The sequence below is a fragment of the Mesoplodon densirostris genome, chromosome 9 (genome assembly GCF_025265405.1).
Source record: "Mesoplodon densirostris isolate mMesDen1 chromosome 9, mMesDen1 primary haplotype, whole genome shotgun sequence".
NCBI lineage: Eukaryota > Metazoa > Chordata > Mammalia > Artiodactyla > Ziphiidae > Mesoplodon > Mesoplodon densirostris.
Window position 1 is genome coordinate 65,038,012 of NC_082669.1, and position 12,884 is coordinate 65,050,895.

The following is a 12,884-nucleotide window of genomic DNA, read 5'->3' on the forward strand; positions in this document are numbered from 1 at the left end:
AAAGTCAAAGACAGACCTTTGTTCAGATCCTGGCTCTTGCCATTCACTCACTGTGCAACCTTGGGGATGTTATTTAACTTCTCCAAGCATCAGTTTCCTGAAAATACTTCTGTTACAAAGATAAAATTAGATAATATGTACAAAATATTTAGTAAAAGACCTGACACGTAGTAGGTACTCATTAAATATTAATTTCTTTTCTCTCTCTTTTAAAATGTAAATGTCTCCTTCACTCAAGTGTAAGTCTTATTCTTAAGGTAGCCTTCCTTCACACCTACCTAAAATTAGCAACACTAGAAAAATAAGAATTTTGTTGGGAAATGGAGGTACAAGGATAACTTCAGAATATGAGGCAATTCAGGCAGAGCATCAGAAGCTCCGGAAATCTGGCAAGCAGCAGAAAAGAGATTCACAAAGGGATGATGACCATTTCAGTTCTCCATAGGCAAGTTGTTAAGTGTTACAGGAATAAAGGGAAGAGTAATGGCACTGGTCACAATTTGAAAGGCCCTAAGCTTCTGCTTTCCCAGTCCAGGGTAAATCAGTTTCCATTCAATTTCCACCTCTGTATTACTAGAAGGGGTAGAAAGAGGAAGAGAAATTCCTGTGATCTTTCATAAACACACACACACATGAAAACTTCGGGAACATTATTCTCCAAAATGCCGGAAGAATATGCTGTTATTACTTTGATTAAATTCTGTATTTAATTGAAGATATTTCCTCTGTTTAGAGACCAAGTACCGTTGTTACTCTTACAAATAAATATAGAAACCGCTGTAAAGTGCCAACATCAAATAGATGTGTTATCCCCAAAAGTAATATCCATCTCCTCCAAAAAACAATCCACCCCAGACTGAATATCAACTTGGAACTCCTTACCATCCTTGAAGATGGTAAAGCCACCTTTCCCAGAACACAGAACTGATCAAACCTCTCCAACAAGTCTAAGTCCCTAAGCTACCTAAGGTCATCAGTAAACCTGCTGCACTGGTGGTACAGTGTCAATATTCAGAGACTATATGGGCATAAGCAGCCACAACCCTACCCTGAAAAGTTCCAAGATGATACTCACACATCCTCAAACAACACTGCTGCCACCCCCAGATGGCACACAAACCATGATGGAGAAGGAGATGGAGGATATCCAGATCTGCAAGTAGCCTCTAAGTTGCTTAAACCTGTCCTTTAGGTACACATTGCATTTTCTCAGTATTTATTTCAAGTCTATTACCTAGAAGTTGACTATTTATTTGTTCTCTAGACTTTTTCTATATTTCTCAGGAATTTTTTAGTATTCACCCAGTTCTGGGATTACATTCAGCCCTCAATTACCACTCTACAAGAAGAATTTCCTTCATATCTTGAAAAAAACTCTAAATTCAGTTACTAGTACACGGTCTCGTGTGTGTGTGTGTGTGTACACATATTTTACATATCATATAATATTACATATAGAGAAATAAAATTAACAAGTTAACTTTACAAATCCATTGTGTATACTTCTAAGAAGATGTCACTTATTTGAATGTGGAATGTCAAAATCTAAAAAACATTTTTAAACATCAAAATCTAAAAACATCTTAAGAAAAGGTCTTACCTGTTCACCTGCATCTAGAAACTCTTTGCATGCATCAGGGAACACATCATATATAATGAGTGGATAGCCATGTTTCATGAGATTTTTTGCCATTGGATTCCCCATGTTGCCTACTCCAATGAATCCAACTGGAGTCTTAGAAGCCATTGACCTAGAACACACTGATTTCAATACATTAGTTTTAACAGGAGCAGATAACATGTTTTATTGTAAATATTCACTCAATATTAATAAGTCAATTGTTATTTTGATATTTTCTATTTTAAAAAAAACCTTTGTAAAGATTAGTTTTAAACTAATGATCATTTAAAGATATCAACAATGTATAGGCAGACTAACTTCTGAGTATATAGTTCTCCAGGAAACAATCATAAAATTTTAAGCATTCTCTCTTCTGCTTTCTATCTCTATAACATCCCTTTACTATTTTTAACAATAAACTTAATGTTATCATTTATTAAATACCTATTATATACTTTACCTGTTAAGTGAAGTATCCTAGATTCTCTTATCTATATTACCTTCTCTAATAATGTGTATTAAAAACTGGAAGTATTCAATAAAACCTGTATCTTGGACAAGGTCCAAGAATGGGAAAACGTTTTACCTTCCCACTTCCACATTTATAGAAACCATCCCCTCCAATGGTATAAAAAACAATCTTAATAAAAATGTTAAACCCAGAAGAATGTATTTCAACCAAAAGTCACCAGTTTATAAATGGGGTCCTAGGAGAGAGCAGGGGGACACTTCCATGGGCTTTCCATGGCCAGGGTAACAGTCTCAGGACCCTGAGATAACAACTCCGTGCACTTTCAGAGAAGAGGCATCTCCATTTACAGAAAAAGAAAATCATTCTTAAAAAGCTGTATGCAGGGCTTCCCTGGTGGCACAGTGGTTAAGAATCCGCCTGCCAATGCAGGGGACATGGGCTCAAGCCCCGGTCCGGGAAGATCCCACATGCCTGCCTCAGAGCAACTAAGCCCATGAGCCACAACTACTGACGCCCGCATGCCTAGAGCCCGTGCTCCGCAACAAGAGAAGCCACCACAATGAGAAGCCCGCGCACCGCAAGGAAGAGTAGCCCCCGCTTGCCGCAACTAGAGAAAGCCCTCGCACAGCAACGCAGCCAAAAATAAATAAATAAATTCACACACATACACACACACACACACACACACACACACACACAAAAGCTGTATGCAGGTTTTGTTTGATTTGATTTTCTTCCTTTTTACAAAAGGCTTTTTGAAATCACACTGGGGCATACAATTCAAGGTAATGCTTTTTGCAAGAGAGCAGACAGGCTTCGCATCACCATGAAAATAATATTAGACACGATTTCTCTATTTCTAGATTTAGAACTCCACTCAAGTATTTACTGCATGAAGTACTATGACACAAGCAAGATGTGGTCCTTGCCCTCCGAAAGTTCACGGTCTAGTGAGAGAACAAAGAGAAATAACTCCACTTGCCCATTTCCGTATCATTTCCCGGCTTTATTTTTCCTTTTTCTTTCAAGGACTCCAGTTTTAAAACTGTGTAGTGCACCAACTAATCACAGTCACCCTTTTTCAGATCCTCCCAACTAATGGATCCCTGCTCTTCCTTCAACTTAATCTCAATGTAGTGAGATTTCCTAAAAGCAAATTATGTGAAGCCCTAATGCTTAAGAAATAGAGGTCTTCTTGGGTCAGAAGCACATATCATTCCTATGAACTCCATGACCATCTCTAACATTTCTGTTAAAGATGGGTGTCATTCCTGTGCATCATCGCCTTACCAGTGCTGAGTTTAACATGCTGGGTATGATAGGAGTCCTGTGCCTAACTTTCTGGTTCACAAGGGGTTTAATGACAGAGAAATGACACCTCACTGAATTTTTATTTTGATATGAAGCAGAATGAGAAGTATACTTTGTAAGAGAACTCTAATACTAACAACTAGCATGCCTGACTACTGTGTTAAGCTTGAAAAGGTATAATTTAACTAAGAACATCAGAAACTAGGAATATTATTATTTAAATGCAGTTAATTTTAACAGGCAACTCACTCTAAGTCAAACACTTAACTATGGCAAGGTAGAACCATAATTCATTCACACATTCAACAAATATGAAGCAACTATCATATGTACCATGGCAGATGCCATCAAAGACACAAATGACACACAGTCCTTGCTTTCAACCAGCTTAAAACACAAGAGGACAACTATGTACACAGACACTAAAACATGAAAGTGAAGGATAAAGTATGAAAAATAATGCTGATACTAAAGAACTCATCTGGTTTGGGAACTTGAAAAAGCTAGCATTTGACCTCAGTATTCTAGGATGGGTAGGCTTTCAAATGGAATCAGAGTAGGAAAAAAGGGAGCTCCATACAGAAAAGGAATAAGTATGCACATGAGTATATGCAAGGAAATAGTAAAGCCAAGAAAAAATGAATAATAGTAAAAGTTAACATTTGTGGCAATTTTACTACATGCCAAACACTATACTCAGTACTTTATAAATAGCACTGTCATCCCAGCCCATCATTAAGCCTATCTTCCAGCTCAGGTCCCTGACACTTGGTTAGTTTAAATAAAATGCCCAAGACTTTATAAGGTTGTAATGCCAAGATTCATATTCAGCCAATCTGACTCTAGGTTCTTCATTTTTAAGCGCCCTCCACTCTTCCTAAAGGACGCACCAAGAAACAAAACAAGAAGATTAAGATTGAAAGAAAAAATGCAACCATAATGTGGAAGGCTGGGAAGTATGCTCTAAACAATTTGAGTGTATTTTGTAAGCAAGTGGTGGTACCACACACTGAATGTTTGGTCCTCCCAAAATTTCTACATTGAAAAAATAATTCCCAGTGTGAGGGTATTTGGTGGTGGGGCCTTTGGGCAGTGATTAGATCATGAGGGGAGAATCCTCACGAACGGGACTAATGCCTTTACAAAAGAGGCCGCAGAGAGCTCCCTCATCCCCTTCCACCATGTGAGGACACAGGGAAAAGATGGCTGTCTTTGAACCAAGAAGTGGGCCCTCACCTGACATTAAATATGCCAGCACCTTTATTTTGGAATTCCCAGCCTCCAGAACTGTGAGAAATAGTTCTCTGCTGTTTATAAGCCACCCAGTCTATGGTATTTTGTTACAGCAGCCCAAACAGACTAAGACAGGTAGTTACTGAAAGGTTTGGGCAAGAGAAGTGACCTGACCAAACCCGTGCTTTAGGACAGAAATGAGGCGGCAGTGTACAACGGCTGAACTAAAGGAAGAGCCTGGAGGCAAAAAGACCCACACAAAAGTGACTGTCTAGGCCTTAGTCCATTCCAGCTGCTGTAACAAATATACCACAGTATAGTTGTTATGATGACTTGAACAACAAGCATTTATTTCTTACAGTTCCGGAGGCTGGGAAGACCAAGATCAAGTAGGCAACAGATCCAGTATCTGGTGAGGGCTCACTTCCTGGCTTGTAGATGACCATTTTCTTGTATCTCTGGAGCGCAGAGAGAGAGGACAAGCTCTCCTTCCTGTTTTTAGGACACTAATCCCATTCATGAGGGCTTCACCCTCATAACCCAATTACTTCCCAAAGGCCCCACCTCCTAATACTACCACAGTGGGGATTAGGATTCAACACATGAATTTTGGAGGGTTACAAACATTCAGTCCACAGTAAGGGCAGAGTTAATAAAGACTGGTGGCTATAGAAAAGACAGATATGAAAAATATTTCAAATACAGTAGTAAAAGGACACAGCAATAGGTTGGATTATAATATAATTACAGAAGAAAAGGAGAGTGACCTTAAAAACAAAGCAACAGAAACTATCCAAAACAAAACACAGAAAAAAGAATTTAGAAAATAAAAAGAACATTAGTAAGCAGTGAGACAGCTTCAACCAGCCAAATACATTGTGAAATTGGAGTCCTCAAATGAGAGGAGGGCAAAGTGGGGACAAGAAAAATATGTGAAGAACTAATGGGAAAAATTTCCAATTTGATGAAAACCATAAACCCCATGCATCCAAGCTCAGTGAACCCCAACACAAGAAACATGAAGAAAACTATACCAAGACACATCATAATCAAAATGCTCAAAAGCAACTGGCAGAAAAAAGACATTATGTACAAAGGAACAAAGATAAGAATGAAGGCAGATTTCCTGTCAGAAACAAAGCCAGTGAGAAAACAGGAGGGCATCATCTTTAAAGAACTGAAACAAAAAACGACTGTCAAGATACGAATCTATCTAGCCAGTGAAACTGTACAATTATAGATGTTTGAGTATGTAAAGAGGCATGAGGAAACTGATGGGGGAGGGGTGAATGGATACATTCACTGTCTTGATTGTGAAGATGGTTTGATGGTTTCACAGGTATAAACACGTCAAAACTCATCAAACTGTAAATGTTAAACAGGTGCAGTTTATTGTAAGTCAACTACATTGCAATAAAGCTGTTTTTAAAGAGTCAACATGTTTACAGAAAAAACAAACAAGAGAAGACATTTCTCAATCTAAAGATACTAAAGTGATATATCAACCGAATGCAATGTGTGAAGTTTGAATGGATCTGGATTTGGGGGGGAAAAAGTCTTATGACATTCTAAGGAAAATTATGAAATTTTAAATATGAGCTGTATATTAGGATGATACCAGGGAAGTGCTAATTGTCTTAGGTAATGGTAATTTGGTTATGTAGGAGACAGTCTTTCTTAGGAGATTCACACTGAATCATTTAGGGTTGAAAGTGTCATAGTGTCTGCATTTTAATTTCAAATGATACAGGTGGGATATGAATATACTTGGAAAGAAATAAAGCAAATATGGCAAAAGGTTGGTTAACAACCGTTGACACTGAGCAAAGAGTACACAGATGTTCATGGCATTATTCTTTCAACACTTTGTTTGAAACTGTTCATAATAAAACAAGGGGGAAAAACTTAGCACATCTCAAAAAAAAAAATCACAAACATGACAAAATACAAATAACTAGGAAGAACACTTGCAACACACGATAGAAATAGGGCTACTTTACTATATATGCAAATAACTTTAAAATCTGGAAAAAAATGTAAATAATCCATTGTTTTAAAGTATGCCAAAATCACAAAATGACAGTTAACAGAAAATATTTTTTAAAAAACTTTGAAAAAATGTTCAACTTGTCATAACTAGAGTAATGCAAAACAAAGCAATGTAATACCATTTTCACCTATCAGCTGGACAAATGTGTTTCTTGGATAAACTCACACTTGGTTAGAAGGGACTGCTAAAACATATACTCTCATACACTGTAGAATTGTATTTTATGTCATCCTTTTAGACAGCAATTTGAAAAAAGGATCTACATTTGAATTTTATTATAAAATTTAAATTTAAAATGTACATACTCTTTGACCCAGTAATTCCATTTCCAGGAATTTATACTATACATAAGGGGTCAGCACACTTTTTCTTAAAGGGTGAGGGGGTAAACAATTTCAGTTTGGGGCCATGAGGCCTCTGTCACAACTATTCAACTCATCTACTATAGTTTTAAAACAGCCATACACAATATAAAAACAAGTGGCTGTGCTTGTTTTCCAATATAATTTTATTTACAAAAACAGGGACCCAGCTATTGGGCCACAGTTTGCTGACCTCTACTATATATAAACTCTGAACAACACAAAAATATAGTTTACTATAGGAATGTTTGTAACAACAGAAACATTATAAATAACTAAATACACATTAACAGGGCACTTAATTTATAATAACTAAATATACATTAACAAGGTACTTGATATTTCATAGAAAATCAATACAATGAAATTGTAATGTTCAAAAGAATGTGATATATCTATCTAAAAGTATAAGGAAAAAAATCTCCAGGACATGTTATATTAAGTGAAAAAAAGCAAGATGCAGAGCATTATATATAGTAACACACAGTATATGAGAAAAAAGAATACATATGCATTAAACGTTTTCAAATTTCTGTAAGATGCTTAAGAAACGGCAGTTACAACTAGAAAGTTGGACTGATGGGTCAGAGTTAGAGAAAAGACTCTTTTACTTTTCATTTTATAACCTTTTGAGTTTTTACCATGTGCATATAACTTTTATAACTACTTTTATAATAAATGAAATAAATAAATTGGCATACAGTGAGTGTTTAATAATGTTATATGAATCAATTACTAACTAGAGAGAGTTTTCATCAAATGAAGATAAAAGTCAGTGCTGAAGCAAGAGTAAAGATAGTGATAAAGTGGATCCAGCAAAGGTAATTTGTACTGCCGCAACCATTAAGCAAACGCTGCAGGCTGACTCTCCAATATCCTTTCCTCCCAGACCTATGGTCAAGTTCCAAACTACCTAAACCAATTATGGTACCTCCATCTCTCTGCAAATGACTGTTCACAGATTGGCAGCCCTAAGTAAAAGATTTAGAAATGCTGTGAAAAATCAGAGTATGTAATAGGAAATGAACTAGAGATTAAAGAAAAGATTGTATCTAATCAGCAAACTCTTGTGACTCTCAGTACCACTACTTAAGCGGCAGCCAGGAGGAAGAAGAAACTAGCCAGAAAAGTTGGCAAAGTTAGTTTCTAAATTTATAGATGTAAATTTACAGATTATGACCTTTTTCTCCAATGGGACATGGACAAAGTTATCCATATCTTGGTAACATGAAGTGCCACCAAAAACCGGGCGACTCTAAGTTTCAAAATGCAAAAATTGGTAAAAGGTTAATTATTTTACATTTCTAAAGGTTTTTTTCCTCTCATCAAAGTAATTCATTGTAGAAAACTGAAAAATACGAAAAAGTATAAAGTCATAAGGGAAAAAGTTAATCTCACTACACAAAAATAATCAGTTAGCATTTTGTATAGCCCTTCCAGTCTTCTGAATGCATTTTTTCATTATGAGACTCCATACTGTATATACAACTTTGTGTCCTACTTTATTACATATTATGTCATAAGCATTCTTTTTGCTTTAATGCTAAGAGTTACTAAACTAAGGGTAGTGACTTACTCTATAAAGGCCTTTATTATTTGGGTCAAGTTATTTTAGAAATACAGTTGACCCTTGAACAATGAGTGGGGTTGGGGCACTGACGCTCCTCACAAAATCCAAATATAATTTACAGTTGGCCCTCCACAGCCTGCTCCAAATCTTCAGGTTAAACCAATTGTAGTACAAATTTATTGAAAAAAATCCATGCATAAGCTGACCCATGCAGTTCAAACCCATTTTGTTCAAGGGTCAACTGTATTCTCCTTATGCAATTTCACAAGTTTAAGGTCAACTTTTGGTCCCCAGAGTCATGTGCAGCTTTTCAGAGTTTCACGTGCAACCCTAGAAGCTAATGTAAAGAGGAAAAAAATGGCATATATTTTATTTACACAACGAGTTATGCTGTTTTGAAGGCAGATTTCGTACACACACAAAGAGCCAATAATAAAAAAGAACTGTATTCCCATTTCTGTCTATAATGCTGGCTAATTTTCCCATTCCACTTTTGGTCAGGTGGTCGCTTTAAGATGATCTGTTACAAATTATTTTTCCTTGTACTTGTTAGTGAATCAAATGACAGTAGAGGGTCAACATCTGTCATTTTTTTGTCTGTACAAAGAAGTCTGAAACTAAATTTAATTATCTTTTAAGATAAAACATAAAACTTACTTTTATTAAATGGTGATGAAATAGTAATGTATAAAAAAATAGTAATGTATGTCTAGTTTAATAGTTCTCATTTTTCTATTTCCTTTTCGATGCTTTAAATATTTTAAAAGTATGACATGCTATTACTAGCAACTTTTAGATCTCATTTTTTTCAAACTGTAAATAACTGTATAGATCTTTATAATATTACCCTCCATATGATATAAACATCTTAAACATATCATGGAGACAAACATCCCACAGAATTCAGAACACTAAATAATGTTACTATTTGAACACAGTTCTTTTTCTTAATGTCCCTAGACTCCAAACTGGCACATAATTTTTCTTTTAAGACTCCAACATCAAAAAAGTTAACACTTTTGTAGTAAATTAAAATTAACAAAAATGTTTAAAACAATTCCACAGAGTAAAAACAATTACTGAAGCATTTTAAACAATCATCACACACAAAAAAATTTTTTTAATTTACCATAAATCTATATTCTTACAATGTGTTTGGGTCAAAGAACAAGATTATATGCCAAAGTAGTCTACCAGCATTTCAAGGTAGGCCTTTCCAGTCTACAGAAGCATTTATTATAGTCACAGGCCTCAGACTCTTCTTCCATGCATTTTAAGAACTTTCCTGTAACTCTAGAAGGTACTTCAAGGGTTCATTAAAATAGCGTTAGAACACCTTGTAAAACCACTAAACAGCACGTATGTCTTCCTTGACTAATCAAAAGTGAAAGAATTGTGCATTCATGTGAAAACTGGTGCTACATTTACTACTGCAGAAGAGTGATTTTTTTTTTAAGTATCTCCAATGTAGGAGGCATTTTTTGTAGTTCAATACATGTAGCTCAAACAGTAGTTACACTCAAGTTTGGCAATTTCTGTGAGTTTGTATCTCATTACTGTGATTCTGTATCATACATCTGTTCTCTCCCATCGTATGGAGCTTTCCCTTTTCAAGCCAGAGAGGAAATTCACTCTTCTGCTTAGATTTTTACTGAGGGGGAGGAAGGGAGGCTGTTAAGAACTCAATTCCCAGCCTTTTTTTTAAAAGTAAAGATCAGAAAAAATTAATACCAAGGCTTTTTCAATCTCCCAAGTATGAGAGTGCTAAATAGTGCATTTTCAAAACTAAAAATTTTACAGGAAGACAATGGCAGTTTCCCCAAAAATCAACCAATTTTCCAATTAAAGAGGAACCCTGCTGTAGAAGAAAAGTGCAGGAATCATAAAGAATCAAGGACTACTTTCTAGATCCTGCTGTAATATCCTAATTCACTTATCCAAGGGGCTTTAGGTTCTTCCAACTGAAAAATTAAAGATTAGTTCTCTGTGGGTCTAAAAACTGCCTCTTCCTAAATCGATGGTTAGCTTCCATAACGTATAATGTTATGAGGGGTGGGAGGGGACGGAAGCAGGATAGGTTCAGGCCACAATTTTGAGAACGTTGAAAGTATTCTGGTTAATAATTTGACAGAAGTGCCATCTTCAGGTAGCACAGTTACAGAGAAGCGGTGGAAGCCCGCCTGGCCGATCAAGGGTGACTTAAAACTTTGCTGGAAAGACTGATCACCTGATTTGTAAGACTTCACGTGTGTAAAAACATCAGAAACAATTAAGGTGATTAAAACAAAAATCAGGGCTGCGGCCGGAGAGCGCGCCCACCCGCGGCGCTGCAAGGCCAGCCAGCGCTGCAAGGCCAGGGGTCGCTGGGGTGGGTAGGGGGTGGGCCCTCCAATTGTCCTCATAAGCCCTAACTCCAAAGAAGCACGACTCGGACCCAAATACTCCTCTCTCTACCCCAAGATCTTCCCATTCCTTCCTAAGTCCCGAAAGGACGCCGAACGCCATTCATCTAGATCTGGGTGGGGAGAATGGGGGCAAGCACTAGTGGCGCGAGCCGCAGAAGGGGCCAGGCCTTGGAACCAGTCAAAATGTTGGGTTTTAAGCCCCGATCCAACCGCAGTGCCTCCGGTGAAAAGATCTCTTCAGCCGTCAGGGCGCGCGAAGCGGGCGGCCAGAGGAGGGACTGGGGAAGAAGGCGCGAGGTCCTTACCCGCTGCAAGGCTGGCCACTGCCGGTTGCTGCCGGCGGCTCCAGTACCGGAGGCCGGAGGCGGCTCCACGGAGCCGTAAGGAGGCTGCCATGCTGCCCCCGCCCCGCCTCCCCACGGTGACCTCCGCGACGCCCAGCCCAGCTCACCCACTGACTGCTAGGGTGCGTGGTGCGGCGGGCGGGATCGGCTGCGGCGTGGGGCCGCATGCGCACGCGCTCTGCCGCTCGGGGCGGGCACCTACCGCGAGGGGAGGAGCGCGGCGCCGAGGCACGGCCCGGCGGGACATGGGACGTCAATCCCCTTACGGACAGGGAAGCAGACCAATCAGAATTCCTCTATCCTCCGCCCTTTGCGAACCACGAATAGGAGGCCTCCTCGGAGTAGCACATCCGGAGCCCTGGCCCCGCCCCCAAGCTCCTCCCTCATGTACAGACTGCGGGCTGGAGTCTCCTTGTTTATCAAAACGCAAAGGGTGTGTGGGAGGCGGCGGCTGTCACTCACAACCGCCTCCTTGGAGCGTCTGACCCTCAGAACCGCCCCCTTGGAGTGTTGTAACTGCATGTGTTGCTTCCTTGCAGTCAAGGGCATAACTCTGACTCGCGGCAGCTGCTGCAATAGTTAAGCAAGAGCAAAAATTCCCAGTCTTCCCAAGTACAGGGATCCACTTTTAACCTCAATAAAACGTGGGTCTTTTGATGTTAGCATTTGTATTTTTAGTGTCTGTTCGTTGAGAAACATTCATGAAATTCAGAAATCTACCATGAATGCAATAACTTTAAAATTATTTGATTTTATTTTACCCAAAAGTTTCTCCATGAACTTGAAAAATTGTAGGAAAACAACTTAATATTGTTTTCTTTGAAGGATAGAATTGCTGGAAACTTGCACTCTCTATTCCAGTATATATTTCTCTAATGTTTGAAAATCCTGCATCCATTTCATAAGTAAAAACTAAAGGTAAATGAAAATGCAGAAGGTATTGCATATGTATGTGTGTCAGAGAGAAGGAGACATTCATTTCTTGTATCTGTGCTTGGTGTACATATTTGAATCTTTGAACCCTCGGGCGATAATTAGCGGGGTTCTCATCCTCTCTGAGCCCATGAAAGGGTTGGGAGCCGTGGGCACACCAAAGAAAGACTTGCATTTTTTACAGAATGGTAGTACAGGAGGAAAGAGTGAGGAGTGGCTAGGGCAATAGGAACCACTCCCCGAATTCATTTTATTTATTCACGTGCCTAGGTTGTTCTTAACCTTTTAATCGGAGTAGCAGACTCAACAGAGTTGACTTTAACCTTTTTTAACCTTTGACTTTAACCTTTTTTAACCTCTGCCCGGTCACTCACAAGTGTAACCTTTTTTAACCTCTGCCCAGTCACTCACAGGTGTTGAAAGTACCTTAAGGAATTGGATAATTTCCAAGGAGGCTCTCTCAGTGTTTTTGACATGCTAGCAATGTTTCCAAAAACTAGTTCAGAGTGCAAGATCCGCGTTTGTAACTGATAGAGAAACAGTTCCCTTCTTTGCCTTTCTCTCCACCCTAACCCTCTACTCC

The 12,884-nt window shown here is 38.5% G+C and overlaps 1 protein-coding gene across 1 annotated transcript in view; it reads right to left on the bottom strand.

Moving 5' to 3' along the window:
* Positions 1-11,539, bottom strand: part of HIBADH (3-hydroxyisobutyrate dehydrogenase) — a 106,089-nt gene extending 94,550 nt beyond the window's left edge. Inside the window, exons 1-2 of the mRNA XM_060108158.1 lie at positions 11,330-11,539; positions 1,601-1,761 (exon numbers count right to left, since the gene is read on the bottom strand). Of these exons, the coding sequence (XP_059964141.1) occupies positions 1,601-1,761; positions 11,330-11,420 (252 nt within the window). The 5' untranslated portion in view covers positions 11,421-11,539. The remainder of the gene's footprint in view (positions 1-1,600; positions 1,762-11,329) is intronic.
* Positions 11,540-12,884: the final 1,345 nt, after the last annotated feature.